We start from the raw sequence: 21,327 nt of genomic DNA on the forward strand, positions 1-21,327 counted from the left end.
TTCCATATTCAATATGCCGATAGACCCTCATGGAAGAAAAATATTGTGTTAGGAATTGTTTTGATAAGAATTATTATGATAAAAGATGCAAAGTTCATAAAGTGATAAAAAATATTAAAAATGGTAAAGGAACAAATGGGTTAAAAGGCAAATGGATAAAAATCATAAAAATTTATAAAAATTTATAAAAACCACTTTAACTCAAAGTCCTTGTTGAGACCATGTGGCACTAAAGTTTTTAATCTAAAAATCCACTCCATCTCTCTTTTTGCCAACATAGTCTCAGAGTCTCGGTGTTTCCAGGTGGTTTTAATATTTTCTATTGCCATAAAGTCCCGTATGTGAGCACTGGAGCAATTGTGTATGGTGCTGAAATGCTCCGCCAAGGAATGAGTTTGTACTCCTTTTTTGATATTGCGGAGATGTTCCATCATCCGAGTTTTCATCGCTCTACTGGTACGTCCAATATAAAATAAACCGCAGGAGCATTCAATTAAATAAATAACATTGGGTGTGTGGCAAGTAATAAATTGTGAAATTTTATAGTCTTTGTCCTTGATGGTAAAGGTGTCTCTTTTGGATTTCTTTGACTTTACTGTTTTACACATGCCACATGTGCCACACCTATGAAAACCTTTCGTGCGTATCCGAGATGTATCGGTATTCGGTAACGCACTTGTCACTAGTCTGGTTTGTAAATTATCTGCTCTGCGGTAGATGAATTGCGGTTGTGCCGGTAAGATACTATCCAAGATTGGATCTTTCTTCAAAAGTGGCCAGTGCTTTTTTAGAATTGTTTCCAATTTCTTTTGATGGGGACCATATTTGGTTATAAACGCCAATTCAGAGGTACGTTTTGGCTTCTTCTCCTTTCTTTCTTTGGTAATTATTCTTAAGAGGTTTCCATCGATTTTAGACACATCTTCTCTAACGGCAGTAATCTGTTCAGAGTCATACCCTCTTGCTCTGAAATTCAGTGCCATTGTGAATTACATGAATTTTTAGTAAAATTAGGTCACCTGGACGCGGTTGGGAAGCCGTTACTTATGGCCACCACTATGCGAAGAACCTCGCTCAAAATGCTAAATTTTATTGCAATGGTTATTATTAATAAATTGGGAGTTTGAATTGTGCACCTGCAACCTTGTCTTTGTATGCAGTACTACTGACAGGTCTCCGCAGGGTCGCACCTCTCATTACCGGTGTGCACCCCAGGACCCCGCCCCTGTATTTTCAATAAAAAGATGATCAGGGATATTAACTACTGTATGTTAAAAATGCCTGATTCCAACCAAAAACTGTAAGGATCATGATTTTTTTTTAAACAAATTCAACATTCTTAATCCATTGGGGGAAACAGACCGCCCACTATGATTCTGATAATTTTATTTTTTTAATTGTCGAAGAGGGAAGATGTTAGTTTTTAATATATGAGGGCAGGGTGCTGATCACCAGGCAGGGCGCCGACCACCGAGCAGGGCACTTTTTTCAATCGGGAGGGCACATTTTATATTAGAAATTTACATTAGAAGCAAAAAAAAAAAAAAATATATATATATATATATATATATATATAAATCGCACACTGCACTAGGATTACACCCATTAAACATTGTCGCTCTCTGCTATGCCCCTTACATATTATGTTGTAATGACGATTACACATTATGGCACACACTGTAATATCATACACCATAATGGCCATTACACATGATTGCATACACCGTAATACCCATTACACATGATGGCACACACCAAAACATCACAGTGGCATTTCAGCGCAGTGGGGGGCATCGTAAGGGCGCACAGTGCCACACACAAAGAGGGCAGGGTGCGTTTTCAGTTTTAAAAAAACGGGCAGTGTGCAGCACCCTGCAAAAAAAGCTTAGAGGGAACACTAAGCTATCCTTTTTAGTTTTAATGACAACGTCTGACCTACCGCCCACAACAGTTCAATAAACGAACATAAACGTATCTTTTTCTTTTAACTTATTGTAGACGTTTTGTAGACTTTTTTTTTTTTTTTACTATGTTTTTACGGTTTCTGTAATGCCGATCCTATTTCTTCTTTATGACCACATCAATCTTTTAATTTAATCAACGCTAGTGTGTTAATTACTTTTTGTGTTTTTTAATTTATTTGTTGTGTATATGTTTAAAAACCATTTGAAGTATTTTTTTTTTCTTTTAAACTTTGTAAGTATTATGTGCTGCATACAATGCATTGGGTCAATCCCAAAAGGTTCGGCAAGAAGACTAGCCTGGGATCTCTGTGTAGGTCATGGTCAGATGACTTCCTCTCCAGGGAGGAACCTGCGCGTTTCAGGTTCAGTTGGCCACTTACCTGGAAATGCCAGGACTGTCAGACATGTCTCCAGGAGAAGGAGAACTGGCTCATGGGCTTGTTTTGTTTTCAGATGTGGGGATTTCACTGTCATGCCCTGAAGTTCCGTTCATTGACTTTAGGGCTTAAGGGCTCAATACTCGTTGACTTGACCAAAAGCATAAATTGGTTTGTAACCGCTTTCAGATTTCTTATTTTTCTGATTTTAAAGGCCGTGGGGTTAAATGCGTTGTTCAGCCTTCAAATTAAACATAAAGGTTACAAATATTTAATTGTAAAAGCTGATATTTAAATTGAATTTATTATTAATTGATGATGAGAACAGGTGGGACAAAGTTAACCAGAATAACATGTTGTACGTTACTGGATGTTAATAGTTTTTCTCTTCTTTGCCATCAAATGATAATGTCATTTTAAATATTTATTTTTCATCCGCTATTTAATAAGGCAACTGAAATGACTGGAACAGCATCAATGATTTTATCTGCAGAACGTTAGGAGACGAGGGGAGGTCACATTCTTAAAATGACGCTGCAGCTCTGCAGTGATATTCCGGAATGTTAAATCTATGGTTCATTCTGTGTACTTGATTCTAACAGTATACCAACTTTGTTGGTATAGTTTTGCCGCACGTTATCGGCGGTGCCGCATATCGTATAGCGGGTACAGGGCATAGGAAAGGCCAAGTACCTGTAATTGCTTCTAGACAAAAGATGTGCAAATACATACATACATTTTTTTTTTTTCTGTGTAGGGTAAATACTGGCTGCTTTTGAATGTAGCCCACAAATACTGGTCAGCTTCTTACTCCTTAGCCTAAAATAAGACTAGGATGACTTTAGGAGAATATAAATGAATATGATGATAATTTATAAGTAACTGCCAATAAGTAAATAAATGTAAGGCGTTTATGGGTTTGTAATACAGACATACTTGCAGAGTTTACCTTACGCTGTAAGAAACAAAGCGGTTAAACAATAAATGACACATTTGACTTGCATATTATACAGATGTAGAGGAATATTGTGAGCGACACATTGTCATCCCTCTCCTGCTATGTGCACTACATCACTCATCCCGGCTCCTCCTCCTCCTTCCCCAAAAAGATGACCGTTTTGGCATGCTAGCCCTCTCCAAACTTGAGGACCAATGCCTGGTCAGCACACCATGAGAACCCTAGCCACAGCTAGTCATGCTCATTAAGGAATAACGGTACATAATTCTGAAGTAAGTTTTGTGCTCCAGACTACAAAATGCCGACCTACCGTATCACAAGCTAATTGGCTTAAAATAAATAAAAGGATAAGGAAGCCACTATGGTACCACCCGTCTATTACTATTGTAAATATTATAAACGCATAAAGGCATTGCTTTACATAGTACAAACATAACACACACACACACGCATAAAATACACCATTCCTTGTAGATGTGATATTGAGTATTGTAGAGGGTGCTGATTGGTCAGAGCCGTTATTGAAAGGTTTGAAAACCTAATTAAGTGCTCGGAAATGTAATGAGCTTGTCAGAAGAGATGTGATTTCAGGGAACCCTTGAGGTTTTGTTGGATAAAGAAAAGTCCTGCTGTACAAGGGGATGCGGTCATTTGGTCTACTGCATTATGGTCGACAGTCATTAGGTCGACATGCTAAAAAATCGACATGACTCTAGGTCGACATGGGAAAAGGTCGACATGATTCTAGTTCGAAAGGTCATTAGTTCGACAGGTCATTAGTTCGACAAGGTCATTAGTTCGACATTGTCTATGTCGACATTCACAAGGTCGACATGGAGTTTTTCACTGTTTTTTGAGCCAACATGTGCCGACAGGCGGTATTTCATGCCCTACCATCCACTAGGGCGTGGTGGGAGAATAAAATAGTGTGCCGAGCGTAGCGAGGCACCGTGCCCGACGCGAGGGGATGCAGTGCACTTTAAACTGTGTCCATGTCGACTGTGTTGACATTCAGGTAAAAAAACAGTGAAAAACCCCATGTCGACCTTGTGAATGTCGACATAGACAATGTCGAACTAATGACCTTGTCGAACTAATGACCTGTCGAACTAATGACCTTTCGACCTAGAATCATGTCGACCTTTTCCCATGTCGACCTAGAGTCATGTCGACCTTTTAGCATGTCGACCTAATGGATTCGACCTAATGACTTTCGACCATAATGCAATAGACCAAATGATCCCAACCCTGTACAAGGATGGGAAAGGAACGGAATGGGATCAGCTGGAAAAAGTTCTGGAAGGCGGAATATGGGGTTCTAATAAAGGGAGATGAAAGATGCACATACGTTGGGCGATCATGTGGTACATGAAGACGTGCTTTGGGGAAATTGTATTCATTGTTGTACATGTTCATAGACCTATGTTCTGTTGTCTTACACAGAAGTACAGGCAGACAATTTATTGACTAATAGAGTAGGACAGCTTTAGCTGCAATTGTTCTGTGAGGAGATGAGCACGCTGGAACTGAGGAATAAATAGATTGTTGCTGAAGAGCGTCTGCTCTTCACTGGATACGGCCATAAGTCAACCACTGAAGCTCAACAAGGCTCAGGTCGACACAATCCTGACACAATCATTAGGTCAACAATGGGAAGTTTTCACGTTTTTTTTTTTTTTGCAGACAGTATTTCATACCCTGCCATCCACTAGGGTATGGAGGGAGAATATAGTAGGGTGCTGAGGCACTGTGACTACAATCGATACACTCTTGTGTCCGAGCCCAGCGATTAGGTATACACCTTCCTGCCAGAGGGATATCCCGGCCTGTGCAAATTTGCTTAGAGCACGGCTTGAATGATTATTTTACTGTGTGCAGTCTGCTCGTAGCCCAGGACTTACTTGGTGCCTGTGATAGGGACAGGCTGATGGGGACCATAGCCGCCGTTGCACGACTTCCCCTACAAAACCCTTGGGCACTTCTGTGTTTTCCCTGACACTCACAGAAAACAGCCGTTTACCAACCACAAATGCCGGCTACCTGTCATTAAAGTTGCGTACTGCCAGAGATTTTAAAAAAAAGTAGCACGATTTCATTGCAGGACGCATGCAAAAAAGACGTTACATGACTTGGCGTGGAATGGACTTAGACAGTAATTAGGCAGACACCACTTAGGGGGGATATTCAATCAACGGCGGGCATCTTCCGTCGGGAAGATGCCCGCCGGGCCCTATTCAATGCTGTCTTCCCCGACAGCATTTAGCAGGGTATCTCGGCAGAACGGGGTGTGGTATGATTCACCGACAGTCGGGATCCCGACAGTCATTATCCCGACGTCGGGATCCCGACTGCCTGGTCTCAGACAGCGTGGCCAGCGCATCAAAGCCCCTTGCGGGCTCGCTGCGCTCGCCACCTATTCTATTCTCCCTCTATGGGGGTTGTGGACCCCCACGAGGGAAAATAGCCGTCGGCCGTCGGGAACCTGGCCGTCAGTGTTTTAACAGTCGGGATCCCGACGTCGGGTTAATGACTGTCGGGATCCCGACTGTCTGGACCCCGTCCGGCAGCCGGCAGAACGAGCCCGACATCACAAGCTGTCGGGCTCGTTCTGCCGAGAACAGCCGGGAAGTGACGAGCTGCCGGCTGCAGCTCGCCTCTTCCCGGCCGCAACTCGTGGCCACGCCCCCTTCTCGCACCCCGACAGGCGGGACATTGAATCCCGCCTGCATGTTCTCGGTCGAGCTGACCGAGAACGGGACTGGGTCACGGCGGTCTAGCAAGCTCGACTGCCGTGGCCCTCACATTGAATGCATGAAGTTCGACATGACTGAAGGTCGACAGGTCATTAGGTTAACCCAAGCATTAGACCCAAGTGGGGATGGTTGACAGGCAAAAGGTTGACATGTTTTTTTTTCACCTTTTTTATCCCGAATTTTGACACAGTCGACATGGACACTAAAACATAGCACCCGACCCCTCGCATGGCTTGCTGCGCTCGCCATGCTTCGGGCTCGGTGCCTCTCTACGCTCGGCAAAAAACACCTATGTCGACCTTTTGACTGTCGACCTTCCCATGTCGACCTAATGACCTGTTGCCCTAACCCATGTGGACCTAGTAGTGTCAACCTAATTCTTGTTGACCTAGTTACTGGAGACCTAGTGAACCATATCCCCTTGGCAAAACTCTCTCACGTCAGTTGTGAGACTAGATGTATGAGAACTTTGCTGAATACTGCTTCCAAAACATCCTTCTTGCTGCGTATTTCTTGTAAATGTGTGATTTTTATTGGGGGGGGGGGTGTAGTGTTCTGTTTTTTTTTTTTCACTAGGTAAAATTCTGAGAAATGTCTCATGTGTAGGGTGGAAGCTAGCAGGTGAATGATTTATTCTTAAAGATGCTAATAACAGTAAGCCTTATGGACAGCATCGCTTCTGGCTCTCAGTCCTGGAATGGAGCCATGTACTTTCTGAAGAAAACTCTCATGACATTGAACAAAATGACCGCAAACAAATTCTGAGTAAACTTCCATGCTGACATCAAAGTCGCACACCATCCGCTGCCAAGTGAGAGATTTAAACCCATAGTTTTAGTAAAATCTGTGTACAGGTTTGTTTACTGTATGTTTTTAATTTGTGAAATTAATTATAATCATCATTTTATATCTTTTAAAAAAATTTATACAGTTGCGTCACTAATGCCAGTGACACCTGGTGCAACTTCACAGGTGATGTGTGTTGCTTTCTAGGCAAGGTGGTGTGGCTTCACGGCCCAAATCTGGGTCGCTGTTCTGGCTCCTACACACTGACAGGAGCAGGGTGCTGCACGTAATGGTAGAGCAGCACTCGACTCCTGTTACTGAGGAGGAGCCGGCACATTGGTTTCACCGCTCAATGGATGACACTTAATGCAGCCCATTCTAATGATTAAATTGATTTGATTAAATCTCTTGATTTTGCCAAAATACTCATCTAAATGTTTCAATTGACCGGTGATACAGTTACAGATGTAACATAGTAACATAGGGGGTTATTTTGGTTCACTCTTTGTGACAAATTCCTTCTTAAGCTGCCCATACACGGTCCGTTTAACGGATCCGTTTGGGACTTAAACAGCACACATCGGATCGGATCGCATCCCTAGTGCATGCAGTGTGCATGCACTGCGATCCGATACGATGTGTACCTAGTACAAAAAGTATGTGCAGCACATACTTTTTGTACCGTACTATGTGATGTGCGGGAGCGCGCATCGCATAGTACAGAACGGATGCCGGCGAACGTCTCCGTGTATGGGCAGCTTAAGATGGACAAAACCATGTGCACTGCAGGTGGGGCAGATATAATATGTGCAGAGAGAGTTAGATTTGGGTGGGGTTTTTCTTCAAAGTGAGATCTATATTGCAGTCTAAAAATAAATCACTCAGTATTTTCCCTGCACAGAAACAAAATAACTCACCCAAAACTAATTCTATCTGCACCTGTTGCATCTGCCCCCCTGCAGTACACATGGTTTTGTCCAGCTGAGAAGGAATTTGCCTCTAAGAGTGAACTAGAATAAGACCCATAGTAATTAAGGCTGGAAAAAGACGTTAGTCCATCAAGTTCAACCTATTAAACTTGTAACTACTGACTTGAGTAAGTCATATCTGTAGGATTCCCTCAGTGGCCAAAAATGCATCCAGTTTTGATTTAAATTCATTAACAGTAGTTGCTGTAATCACACCCACTGGCAATGAGTTCCAGAATTTTACTGCTCTAATGGTGAAGAATCCCCTTCTTAATTCAGTACGGAAATTATTTTCATCAAGCATCAGTGCATTCCCGCTTGTCCTAAGTATAGGCCTGTTCGTGAACAACATACTAATCATATCGCCTCTCAACCTCCATTTCTCCAGTGAAAATATATTCAGCTTGGTTAACCTATCTTTGTATTCTAGTGATTCGAGACCAGTGATTCGAGACCTTTTACTAGCTTAGTTGCCCTTCTCTGTACTGGTTCCAATTCATTTTTGTCCTTTTTAAGGTGTGGTGCCCAGAACTGAACACAATATTCCAAGTGTGGTCTCACCAATGCCTTGTCAAGAGGCACTATCACATTGGCATGCCTTGACTCCATTCCCCTTTTAATGCATGCCAGTGTCCGGTTTGCTTTTTCTGCTGCACTTGAGCAGTGTGCACTATTACCCAATTTTTCACCTATGATGACCCCCAAGTCCTTCTCTACAGCAGAATTCCCTATAATAACTCCATTTGGATCCGATACGTAATCCCGGCGGTCGGGATCCCGGCGGTCGGAATCCCGACACTGGAATCCCGACCGCCGAAATCCCGACATGGGGGGGGGACGTGGATCGCCCCCCCCCCCTTGCGGGCTCGCTGCGCTCGCCACGCAGCGGGCCCGGTGCCTCGCTACGCTCGGCACGCTATTTTATTCTCCCTCTATGGGTGTCGTGGACACCCACGGAGGGAGAAAGTTTCGGGATTTCGGACGGTCGGGATTCCAGTGTCGGGATTCTGAACGCCGGGATCCCGACCGCCGGCAAATTGACCGCATCCCCTCCATTTAGCCTATAAGTAGCTTGTAAATTTTTTGTTCCCATAATGAATTACTTCACAATTTTAAACGTTAAACTGCATTTTCCACCTTTCCACCCAGCTTTCCAGTTTATTTAAGTCAATTTGTAGTGTTTCCACATCCTCACCTGAGTTAATTTCCTTACTCAATTTTGTGTCGTCTGCAAATATTTCAATTTTACTCACTGTTACTTCCAATATCATTAATGAATATATTTAAACGAGGTGGGTCCCAATATTGAACCTTGCGGGACTTCACTTTGGACCTTACCCCAGCTGGAATGTATGCCATTTACCACCATTTTTTATGTCCCTGATTGTGCAAACAGTTTTTAATCCAACACAAATTTTATCTCCTAACCCTAAATTACCTAATGTCATTAATAACCTTTTATGAGGCACAGTGTCAAAAGCTTTAGCGAAATCAAGCAGTATTACATTAACAGATTTCCCTAAGTCCAGCCCCCTACGCATTTCCTCATAGAAGCTAATTAAATTAGTCTGATCTGATCTATTTTTGATGAACCCATGCTGAACCTATCTTATTTATTATAATTTTCTCCTGTTCTAAGAAATGTTGGATACTATCTCTTACTATTCCTTCTAATATTTTTCCCACAATGGATGTTAGGCTGACCAGTCTATAATTTTCAGGGTTAGTTTTGCTACCTTTCTTCCATATTGGTACTACGTTAGCTATACGCTAGTCCCTTGGTACTGTCCCCGAGTTTATTGATTTCTCGAATATCAGATGGTAGTGCTATGACAGAACTCAATTCTTTTAGTATCCTAGGGTGTTTTTCGTCCGGGCCAGGAGATTTGTTACTATTTAGGTTCTTTAATCTATTTTTGACTATTTCCTCACTCAAACATACAGTTTGGGAGCAATCAAGAGCCAAGCATTTAATCTTTGGGAGATCTTCTGAAGATTCTTCGCATATAAATACAGAAGCAAAAAATTAATTGAATAATTACGCTTTCTCTTTTCCTTCTATCACCAGGGTACCCTGCTTATTTTTAGGGGGCCAATATTTTCCTTCCCTGACCATTTCCCATTTATATAACTCAAACTTTTTGGGATTTGATTTGCTATATGCTGCTTTTTTACATTCAGTCTCTAATTTAGCCATCTTGGTTGTATTTTTACATTTCTTATTACATTTTTTTATATGCGGCAAATGATTTAGGCGTCCCATCTTGTTTAAACACTTTGAATGCCCTCAAAACAAAATGATAGAAAGTGAATTTTGTACATGCAGAGTATTGTCAATGATGTAATGTCGACATTGGCCATCTCGACAAGTTGACAAAGCTTTTTTGCATGTTTTTCGAGTCTACCTCTAACTGCCTGCCAACCATGTGGATGTTGACATATTGAATGTCAAAGTTCTGTCCATGTAGAAAGTGCTGACATGCCTGTATGTGTATGGCTTGTGCAGTGTTGATCATTGTCAGTGTTTTTTGTTTTTTTTCCTTCACTTGCGTGTTTTCTGGTTGGAAGCATTGTAGTTGTAAACGGTCTGTGTCTGTCTTTCTCCTAGCTCACAGAGAAGACCGACAAAGACTACTACACCCTGGATGATATGTTTGTCTCAAAAGCATCAAAGAAAGAGAGTGCAAATGAGGAAGCGGAGAGGGAGAGACAGCAAGCCATATCTGAGCATCGGAGGCTGGCCGCCAGGATGGACAAATGCCCGTACTGCTTCGATAACGCAGAGCTCCCAAAGCATCTTATCATTGCTATTGGTGTGAAGGTAAGAAGACTGTATGGCATGACGACTGCTACTCAAACCCCAATGTCCATTTAAATGTACGAAAATACTGGAAATATTTTCCGGCTGAGGCTGGAGGATCAAAATATCCAATTAGAACTAATTAGCGTACCCCCTGTGCCATTGCCTTCGGCGAGTGTCACACGCACCAAGGCGTTCACATGGGGAGGGGAGGGGTGGCATCAGGGGGTGGTTTTATGGCCGTCCCCCTTCAAATGCAGGCGTGGCATTCCCTGCTAAGGGTGGGTGGCTAACGTAACATGATGTCAAGGTGGGATACGGTCATTGGGTCTACAGAAAGTTGGTCGAAAAGCGTTGGGCCGACATGGGTTTAGGTCGGCAGGTCATTAGGTCGACACAAGCATTAGGTTGACAGGGTCTAGGTCAAAGGCTCGTCATGGGTTTTCCCCTTCTTTTTTTGACCCGACATGTGCTGACAGGCAGTATTTCATGCCCTAGCATCCACTAAGGCGTGGTGGGAGAACAGAATAGTGTGCCGAGCACAGCGAGGGGATGCGGTGCACTGGAAACTTTGTCCATGTCGACTGTGTTGACATTCGGATAAAAAAAACTGTGAAAAACCCATTTTGACCTTTAGACTGTCGACCGCATGCTTGTGTCGACCTATTGACCCATGTTGACCTAAAGGTGTCAACCTAAATCTTGTCGACCAACTTGCTGTATACCGGAACGATCCCAGAACGTCAGTGCACGCCCCCTTTTCGCCGATCTCAGATGGAAATAAAAGTCAGGATTCGCAAAAACGCGCTATAGCGCGTATTTTACCCTAAAACGGCCCCCGGGGACTCAGTTTTTAAAACTAAAGGGGTCCCCGAGGACGCGCTGTACTAATCCTGTCAGCCGCCGCTGCGAGCCAATCACTGTGACTGCAGCGGCCGCCGGGACCTAATCACTGAACAGTGGCCGCCGGGACCCAATCACTAAACAGTGGCCGCCGGCAGCCAATCACTGTAGGTTTTATACAGTTTGCTGCCGCTGCGCACCACGCACCCTGCATGAGAGCAGGTTACCGTTTCAAACTCTGCATCCTAAGTCCACTCCGCTGCTGAGAGAGAGGGTGGGGGGGGACGACGACAGGATGGGATGCTGTAACAGCCGCTCTCAGCAGAGTAGATGAGCGCGCTGTCAGGGTGGCGGGGGACTGGATGTGGCTAATGCAACTCAGAGCAGCGTGTCAGCTATTCCAGCCACATCCAGTCCCCCGCCGCGCTGATAGCCCGCTCACCTACTCTGCTGAGCAGCATGTCGGCATGTTTTCCAGGCCCCCCCCCCCCCCCCCCACCCCACTGTGACAACGAACCTAATATGCCCCCCCCCCCCCCCAATGGCAACCAGCATAAAACGTCCCCTCCCCATGTGGCAACCAGCATAAAATGCCCCCATCCCCCCCAGCATGTGACCCCTGCAAGGAGCATGTAACCCCTAGCAACAAGCATGTAAGTAAGCAGCACTTATGTGCTATAATATATACTGGGCATTACAGTGTGTGCTTTAATGTGTACTGGGCATTACGGGGTGTGTGCTTTAATGTGTACTGGGCATTACGGGGTGTGTGCTTTAATGTGTACTGGCCATTACGGGGTGTGTGCTTTAATGTGTAACATACAGTAGAAACATAGAATTTGACGGCAGATAAGAACCACTTGGTCCATCTAGTCTGCCCCTTTTTTAAACATGTTACCTCAAACCATATTTGATCCTTATTTTTTTGTAAGGATATCAATATGCCTATCCCAAGCATGTTTAAATTGTACTACTGTATTTGCCTCTACCACCTCTGATGGGAGGCTATTCCACTTATCTACTACTCTTTCTGTGAAGTAATTCTTCCTCAAATTTCCCCTGAATCTTCCTCCCTCTAGTTTCAGTGCATGTCCTCGTGTTCTGCTGCTCCTCTTCCTGTGAAGAATGTCTCCCACCTGTACCTTGTTAAAACCCTTGATATATTTGAAAGTTTCTATCATGTCCCCCCTTTCCCTTCTCTGCTCTAAAGTATACATATTAAGATCTTTTAGTCTTTCCTGGTACGTTTTGTGATGTAGGCCATGCACCATTTTAGTTGCCCTTCTTTGTACAGTCTCTAATGTATTTATATCCTTCTGGAGATATGGCCTCCAGAACTGAACACAATACTCTAGATGAGGTCGTACCAATGACCTATACAGTGGCATTATTACTTCTTTCTTTCTACTGCTGATACCTCTCCCTATGCAACCAAGCATCTGACTTGCCTTCTTCATTGCTTTGTTACATTGCCTACCTGCCTTTAAGTCCCCTGAAATAGTGACATCTAGATCCCTCTCTTCCTCAGTAGTTTCCATTATAGTGCCATTTACTGTATACTATATTTAGTCTTTGGATTTTTGCAACCCAAGTGCATGATTTTGCATTTTTTGGCATTAAACTGTAGTTGCCATGCTCTTGACCATTCCTCTAATCTACCTAGGTCATCAATCATTTGTTTTACCCCTCCTGGTGTGTCTACCCTGTTGCATACCTTTGTGTCATCTGCAAAAAGGCACATTTTACCCTCAATTCCATTTGCAATATCACCAATAAAGATATTAAAAAGCACTGGTCCAAGTACAGATCCCTGGGGTACTCCACTTGTAACCTTTCCCTCCTTTGACTGTACTCCGTTTACTACAACTCTCTGTTTTCTGTCCTGCAACCATGCTCTTATCCATTCAACTATCTTAGAATCCAATCCCAAACTTTCAAGCTTATTTAACAGTCTGCGATGTGGGACAGTGTCAAAAGCCTTACTAAAGTCTAGATAAGCTACATCTACAGCCCCACCTTGATCTATTACTTTAGTCACCCAGTCAAAAAAGTCAATAAGATTTGTTTGACATGATCTTCCCCCAGTAAACCCATGCTGTTTTGGATCCTGTAAATTGCTGGTTTTGAGATATTCTACAACTCTTTCTTTTAAGAGTGTTTCCATCAATTTCCCTACTACTGATGTAAGGCTCACTGGTCGATAGTTGCTTACCTCTTCTTTGCTTCCACTTTTGTGCAGTGGGACTACATTCGCTGTTTTCCAGTCCTCTGGGATTACTCCAGTAGCTAGTGACTGGCTGAATAATTCTGTTATTGGTTTTACCAGCTCCCCTTTGAGCTCTTTTAGTATCCTTGGATGTATCCCATCTGGCCCCATTGATTTATCCCCTTTCAGTTTTGAGAGTTCTGTGAGGACTTTCTCCTCTGTAAATGTACTTGTTTCTCCCTCAGTTTTCTGACTATACTTGCAACTTAATTGTGGCCCCTTCCCCTCTCTTTCAGCAGTGAATACTGAGCAGAAATAATTATTAATATTATCTGCTATTACATTGTCCCCCTCAAGAAAACTTCCACTCTGTCTTTAGTCTTATTATTCCACTTTTTGTTTTTCTCCTTTCACTTATATACCTAAAAAAAGTTTCCCCCCTTTACCCACTGATTGGGCCATTTTCTCTTCAGCCTGTGCTTTTGCACATCTGATTACCTTCTTAGCCTCCTTCTGTCTAACAAGATACACCTCTTTGTCCTCATTCTTCTGCGTCTTCTTAAATTTCTTAAAGGCCAACTTTTTTGCTTTCACAATAGTTCGCAAACCACAATGGCTTCCTTTTTCGTGTGTTTTTCCTATGTGTACTGGGCATTACGGGGTGTGCTGTAATGTGTACTGGGCATTATGGGGTGTGCTGTAATGTGTACTGGGCATTACGGGGTGTGCTGTAATGTGTACTGGGCATTACGGGGTGTGCTGTAATGTGTACTGGGCATTACGGGGTGTGCTGTAATGTGTACTGGGCATAACGGGGTGTGCTGTAATGTGTACTGGGCATAACGGGGTGTGCTGTAATGTGTACTGGGCATAACGGGGTGTGCTGTAATGTGTACTGGGCATTACGGGGTGTGCTGTAATGTGTACTGGGCATAACGGGGTGTGCTGTAATGTGTACTGGGCATTACGGGGTGTGCTGTAATGTGTACTGGGCATTACGGGGTGTGCTGTAATGTGTACTGGGCATTACGGTGTGTGCTGTAATGTGTACTACTATGTGACACCACTTCCCCCCCAAAAAACATGCCATAAATTTTTAGGCGCGCACTGTCCCTGTTTTCAGGTTTAGTTAGTTTCTAGTATATATGTACCTTTATGCGAGTGGGCCAATTGATACCCCCCCCCCTGACCCACATGTGCCATGCTAGGGAGAAGGGGAGAGGAGGATTTATTCCGTTGGGACCCAGAAAAGGTCCGGTAGGACCCCAATTTTTAGAAGTGAAGGGTCCCCGGGACCCACTTTTTTGGGTGGTTTTCGCGAACACTGTAAAAGTCCATTCATACCGATTTTATTACTGAAGGGGAGAGAAATCATTCGATGGTTGGTGGCCATCGAATGATTTCTCTCCCCTTCGTCTGCATGCGTGGTGATGTGGGAGAGGGGGCGGGCATTCAGAGGGGTGGCAGGCGGCGCTGGCCTGTTCACTAGGTTGCAAGTGAACGCAGCCTAGCGAACAGGTCTGAATTAGGCCCATAGAATTGAATGGCAGCCCGGAACCACTTACCCATGTAGTCTGCCCCGTACACACGCACACTTACACACTAGGGCACTGTTTTTTTAACCACTGTGTCATGGCACACTAGTGTGCCAAGGGCTGTTCTCAAGTGTGCCCCCAGATCTAGAGATGCCCAAACCAGTTTACAGCCACCAGCAGTTCAACTGTTATTTACTGGTCTCTTCTTTTCATGTAAAGGGACAATGTATTTTGTTTTTGTTACCTGTGGGGAACCAATGTGATTGTTTTTTTTATATGGGGCCAATAGGTTTGGGTTTTTTCCTGGGGGGGGGGGGGCGGGGGCAATGTGTTTTGCCATGTGGGGATCTCATGGTGTGCCTTGGAAATGTTAAGAATCTTATTTATACCCCTTTCAGACAGAAAAATCCCAAAAAGCCAGGTATTGCCCGGATACAAAAACCCGGGTACAACTAGGCAGCAAGGGGCTGACCCCCTTTCACACAGGAGCAAAAACCCGGGTATTTCCTGTGTCGACCCCTTTCACACAGAAGCCGGATTTTTCGTGCAAAACTCTGTGTGTCATAAGAAAAGGACAGTTTTAAAGGCACACCGAGATGAGATCATGAAAACCTGACCACCTGTTGCTGGGTACGCACAATGCCCCTTGAAGTGAGGATCTTGGCAATATTGGTGTAGACTACAGCGTCCTTCACTGTGCCAGTAATCTGTTTTCGGATTTCTTCCTCCCCTCTGACATTGAACAGCTCACGGATCTCCTCATCTTTCCAATGTGCCATGGCCATTTACTGCTGCGCTGCACGCCACTGCCACGTGCGCTCAGCCAATCAGGGAACCTGAAAAGATCAGCCAATCAGCATGATTTTTCAATAGTCGGGAGAAAAACACGGGTCGGAGCCTTTCACACAGCCGCAAACACGTGTCTGACACGGGAAAAACCGAGGTAAATACCTGGGTCGAAGTCCCGGAACTTTAGACCCGTGTTGACCCTTTCAGACAGAAGAAAAACCCGGGTCGACACGGCAAGAGCAGGGAAATTCCCGGGTCTTTTTTTCTGTCTGAAAGGGGTATTAGTGTGCTGCAAGGTAAAAAGGTTGAAAGTCACTGCACTAGGGGGTCGATCCTGTTAGTGCCATTCGGTTGCTGTTTAAAAGCTGAAAACGGCACCCGAATTAAGCCGAACTTGCACCCTTTGCTGGGCCGAATTCACTTAAAATTGCTCGCACCCCTATGGAGTTGCGAGCACTTTTAAGCAAATTCAGTCCGCCGTAAAGTGCGCCCGGTGCTGTGATAAGATCCACCCCCTAGGACTTGTGTTTCAATATACTAATAGACAAAGGGTCTTTCCCGCATAGAATAAAAATCTCCCCCCCCCCCCCCCAGCAACTTTGACCATGTATTTTCAGCTCCTATAAGCTCAGGAAACGTATACTGTCACTGTTAGTAGCGGTGTTATATAAAGCTGTTTGTATATTAGGTTTAGTGCTCAGTTAGTGTTGTTATTCAGCAGTTTTGTGGGAGTACAGTATGATTAATGGCACTATGGCCTGTGAACATACTAAAGGTTTCCAGCCAGGAATGGATGCGTCAGGGGAAAGACAGCTTAATGTAACATGTTTTTCTCAAGTACAAATATCCGCACACTTGGGTATTGTCTGAACACTTCCCAAACAAGCCAAGCTCGCTTTGTACTCACAGCATGACTTTGCTTAGCATAAGAAAACAATATTGTCTTCCAGCAGCCGTCCGGTATAATGGAGATTTGAAAACAATGTCCATTTTGGCTGTGACCTTTTACTAGTGGATGGAATTGCCAGAAGTGCGCGTAAAAGGATCGTTCCACATGATGATAATAGTTATTTAAACAGAAGTTATTGCTAAAACCTAGGGGCATACTGCGATAGCCTTGGGGCATAAGGTACTTCTTGTACCAATATTGTAGCAATACCCATGGCTATTAAGTTACAGTCCACAGTAAGCCCACATTCTCCATTTACCTGGGGATGTATAGAGGTTTTTTTTTGCTTTGCCCCGGCCGGGAGGGAATTAACCCATAACTTCAGGCACTAAAGAATCTTAGGTTACTGTGATTTAGCCTTGGGTTTAAGGCCCGTACACCACTGCGAGGGGAGAAGTTGCAGTTGTTCCTTTTTTGAAGCCACCAGGAACTCACCGGTGGCTGGATCACATACAATATAACATATGCTGTTCTTTTGCATACAATGCATCCGTTTTCACCACTGCCGGAGGCTTCTGGGCTAATTGGATTTGTTTTTGCACTCCTGGAAACATTCGGAAGGCTCCATGTTTACTGAGAGACCATAGAGCGCAGGCAGTTATACCAGAAGGGCATTTTTCTGCGTGAAAGGTAGGGACATGGCCACGGTGACACAAATCACATCTTTGAGACACAACAGCCTTAGTGGACATGCCGAGGCATGATAATGAAAGTAGGGTAGTAGTAGTAGTACGTTTATTTATAAGGTGCTACAAAGTGTCCGCAGCGCCGTACATAGCAAACAAGAAACAAATTACAAGGTAACGTACAGGGTGTGTTGATAAAATACAGCATAAATAGGGGTATAGCTGGTAGAACTAAAATCAGCATCAGTTCAGAAGTAGGTGTCGAAATTGTCGAGGAGACTGAAGATGAAGTAGAGGAAGGGAAGAACAGGGCAGGAGCGCTGGTGAGGTAAAGAGGTGGGGTGAGTACGTGAGGAAGGAGGACCCTACTCATAAGAGTTAACAGACTAAAAGGAGGTGGGTGGACAAACAAAAACAATAGGATAAGTAGGAACGGATGGGAACGGAGGCAGGCTAGGAGGATCAAAAGAGGTTAGGAGGAGGGATAGGCTAGTCGAAAAAAAGTGGGTTTTAAGGGAGCTCTGAAGGAGGTAAGGGAATCAGAAAGCCTGATAGGTGGCGGAAGGTTGTTCCAGTGCAGGAGGGCAGCGCGAGAGAAGTCTTGGACACGGGAGTGGGAGGAGGTGATTAGGTGAGAGGTCAGTCAGCGGCGGAGCGAAGAGGACGGGAGGGAGTGTGGATAGAGATCAGTGAAGAGAGGTAAGGAGCGGTGGAGGAGGAGAGAGCCTTGTAGGTGGTGGTGAGGAGTTTAAAGAGAACTCGGAAAGGAATGGGGAGCCAGTGAAGAGATAGACAGAGGGGGGAGGCGGAGGTAGAGTGGCGGGAGAGGAAGATGAGCCTAGCAGTAGCGTTAAGAATGGATTGGAGAGGTGCAAGGCGGGTAAACCTGCGCCACCTATAAAGGCGTACTGTATTTATTTGTGACTTTTTGCCTCCAGTCAACTCAATGATGATAAAATAACAAACAAACAAAATCAGGTGCTAATAAGTTTGTCAAAATAAAATCTAGTTTAATAAAACTATTAACTGTCCTAAAGGTCTTTTACAGCTCCCAAAACACTGTGGTTGTGATTGCACACATACTAATGGAATTGCCTTTTGACGTGCAAGATAAATATAAAGAATTTGTGCTAATAATCATGAATGTCTGATATAGGAATCACCACACAAATTTAATATACTATGGAAATGTTATTATAATTTAACTTGCTATCATAAGGCAACCGGTTGCTCATGTAATGAATCCTCAGAATCAATCATACATATATACTATTTCAAACATTAAAAAATAATAATAATTATGAACCCTTCGAGGAAGAGCTGTTCTATGCGGTGAATTATTTGTCACTTAATTCTATCAGATGACCTGGTGTCCCAGTTAGGCGAATAAAAGTTCCAGAGGTTATAAATGTTCATGTATTTTAACTTAGGGGGGTATTCAGTCCGGCGTCACGATTGTCGGGCTAGCCCAACAGCCGTTACCCGGTCCCGTTCTCGGCCGGATTGACGTCCGCTCGGCAGGCAAGATTCAATGCCCCGCCTGCCGAGCGCCGAAAAGGGGGCATGGCTGCGAGAAATGGCCAGAAATTGTCACGCTACGGCCGGAAGATCGACAATTCCCAGACGTTCTCAGTAGAATGGGCCGGCTGCTTGTAAAGTCAGGCCCGTTCTGCTGAGATCCCTGTTCAATGCTGTAGAGGAAGAGAGCATTGAGTAGGGCCCCACCTCTATTTCCCCTGTCGGAAATAGCGTTGGGAAATTGAATGCCCCCCGCCTTTGTATAGCCTTGATCATCCAAGTAGTCAGACTGTCAATGTGTCGCCAGTAGCACTCCTTTCTGTATTACACCATAATATCCAATGTCACCTGTGCAAATAAGGATCAGTGTACTAAGACAAATGAGGGCGTGGGTTTCATAAAGCCTCTTAAAGACCTGTATTATAGCGGGTTTCCCCCTACTTGTTTTGTCCCTAGGAATTGGAGCTTTTTCAAAGCGTGCCCGGCACAGTGAGTGGCGTCAAGAGGGGCTGTGCTTTTTACCCGGGTCTGCTGGAGGGGCCTGGGCCCCGCTCCCCCCTCTCCCGTTGCAGGGATCTGGGCAGTGGGGAGAGAGACAGCTGCATCGGCAGCCTGTACTCTCACTCCCTCACATTTATTTTGTTTTCACGGGATGTGTCCACGCCCCTGTCCGGTGGCCATGCCCCCTCCATTTTACCGGGGCCCAGCTGACCTGTCGGCTTCCCTGGGCACAATTCTCACAGTGGAACTAAGAGATTTGGAGCTTTCAGCTAAATACATGAATCCTCTCTGGCCTGGTCTAATACACAGCAGAATTTTTTACCTTTTTTCACCTACTGTCTGGAGTATAGTGAGGCATACAGATGTGCCCTCCATCAACCTGTCTCTTGTGCCATGCAGATTGAGATGCCTGGTGTGAGTGAGCTGACATATCCAATACCACTCCATTAGTGTGTGAATACGATACACAAGCAGACCCTGCTGATTAAAATTATATGCATCGTGCCTATATTCAGAATTCTATAGCATTGTACATGCAGATAAAGCCAAATTCACACTCAGAATGTAGGCATGACGCATATGATTTTACCCAGCATAAGCTGCTTGTGCATCTTATTCACCGCGTTTCGTGAATAAGATGCAAACTTGGCGCTATTGATCCCATACCATGTAGGTACATCTGTATGCCAGTCTGACTCTACACAGATATAGGTATGATCAATGTGATCCTTGTACCTCCATAACACTGACAAATATTTCCTGGGTTATTGCACAGGAATGCTCAACAACCCAGGAAATTGGTCAGTGTGAAAGGGTCCTGAAAGATTGTCCGGGGGCCAACTTTTTTTATTACGTTTTATAAATTTTTTGTTTTTATTTATTTTACAGTATGTGGCGTTTGGTAAAGTGTTTATGTATAATTGGTTATGAGGATTTATTACATGAGCATCTTGTTGACTTATAAAATTAAATTGTAATAACTTTATTACAGTATATTCATTTGTATGGTGATTCCTATATCACACTTTCATGATTATTAGCCCAAATTCCATAATTTTACAATGATAAATTAAGTATGAATATAACTTTTTACTAATTAATTATCTAAAAAATACAATTACACAATATTCCATTCTTTTTTTTTTTTTTTATTGCGTCTTTATTTAAATTTTTTTTCATATAAAAAAAAACACAAAACACATCCACAAACATTAGTATACATAATATAATACCAAAACAGGAAATAACATGCCCGACCTGTTGCCTTGAACTGTATACCCTAGACAATACCCACAGACGAGGACAAAGACACATACACATTCACAGCGAACCAGCACATACTTCACCTAACGGGGCCTCTCATGTTACTCTGACGTATTCTGCCTTGATCTATTGCACACAGCCCGTTATAATGTCCCCCTATCAACTTTTCCCCCTCTATGCTATGCACCCTATAGGATATTTTCCCAACCGCAGCATCCCGTGCTAACCACTATCTTTAGTATAGCATATATATGATCATTCCCACGCCTAAAAGCATCTTGCTATCCCTCGGTTACATTCTACCCCTTAACTAGCCAAGAACACCCGCTGTGGGACTGGAAAGCCTAGCCCTTCAGTGCGCATACCTAACGTGTAACCTCTATTTTTTCCCTTTATATATTTCTTTATTTATTTACTATTTACTTATCTTTACTACACAATATTCCATTCTGTGTAAAGGCTTTCATTGTTTTTTTATGAGTCACCACAAG

At 43.8% G+C, this 21,327-nt stretch overlaps 1 protein-coding gene across 1 annotated transcript in view; it reads left to right on the plus strand.

The window, feature by feature from the left end:
- The window catches only part of CWF19L2 (CWF19 like cell cycle control factor 2), a 119,885-nt gene that overhangs the window by 77,299 nt on the left and 21,259 nt on the right, over nt 1-21,327 (plus strand). Inside the window, exon 13 of the mRNA XM_083170032.1 lies at nt 10,415-10,627. Coding sequence (XP_083026158.1) covers nt 10,415-10,627 — 213 coding nt within the window. The remainder of the gene's footprint in view (nt 1-10,414; nt 10,628-21,327) is intronic.

Source organism: Crinia signifera, chromosome 2 (assembly GCF_055691185.1).
Source record: "Crinia signifera chromosome 2, ASM5569118v1, whole genome shotgun sequence".
NCBI classification, from domain to species: Eukaryota; Metazoa; Chordata; class Amphibia; order Anura; family Myobatrachidae; genus Crinia; species Crinia signifera.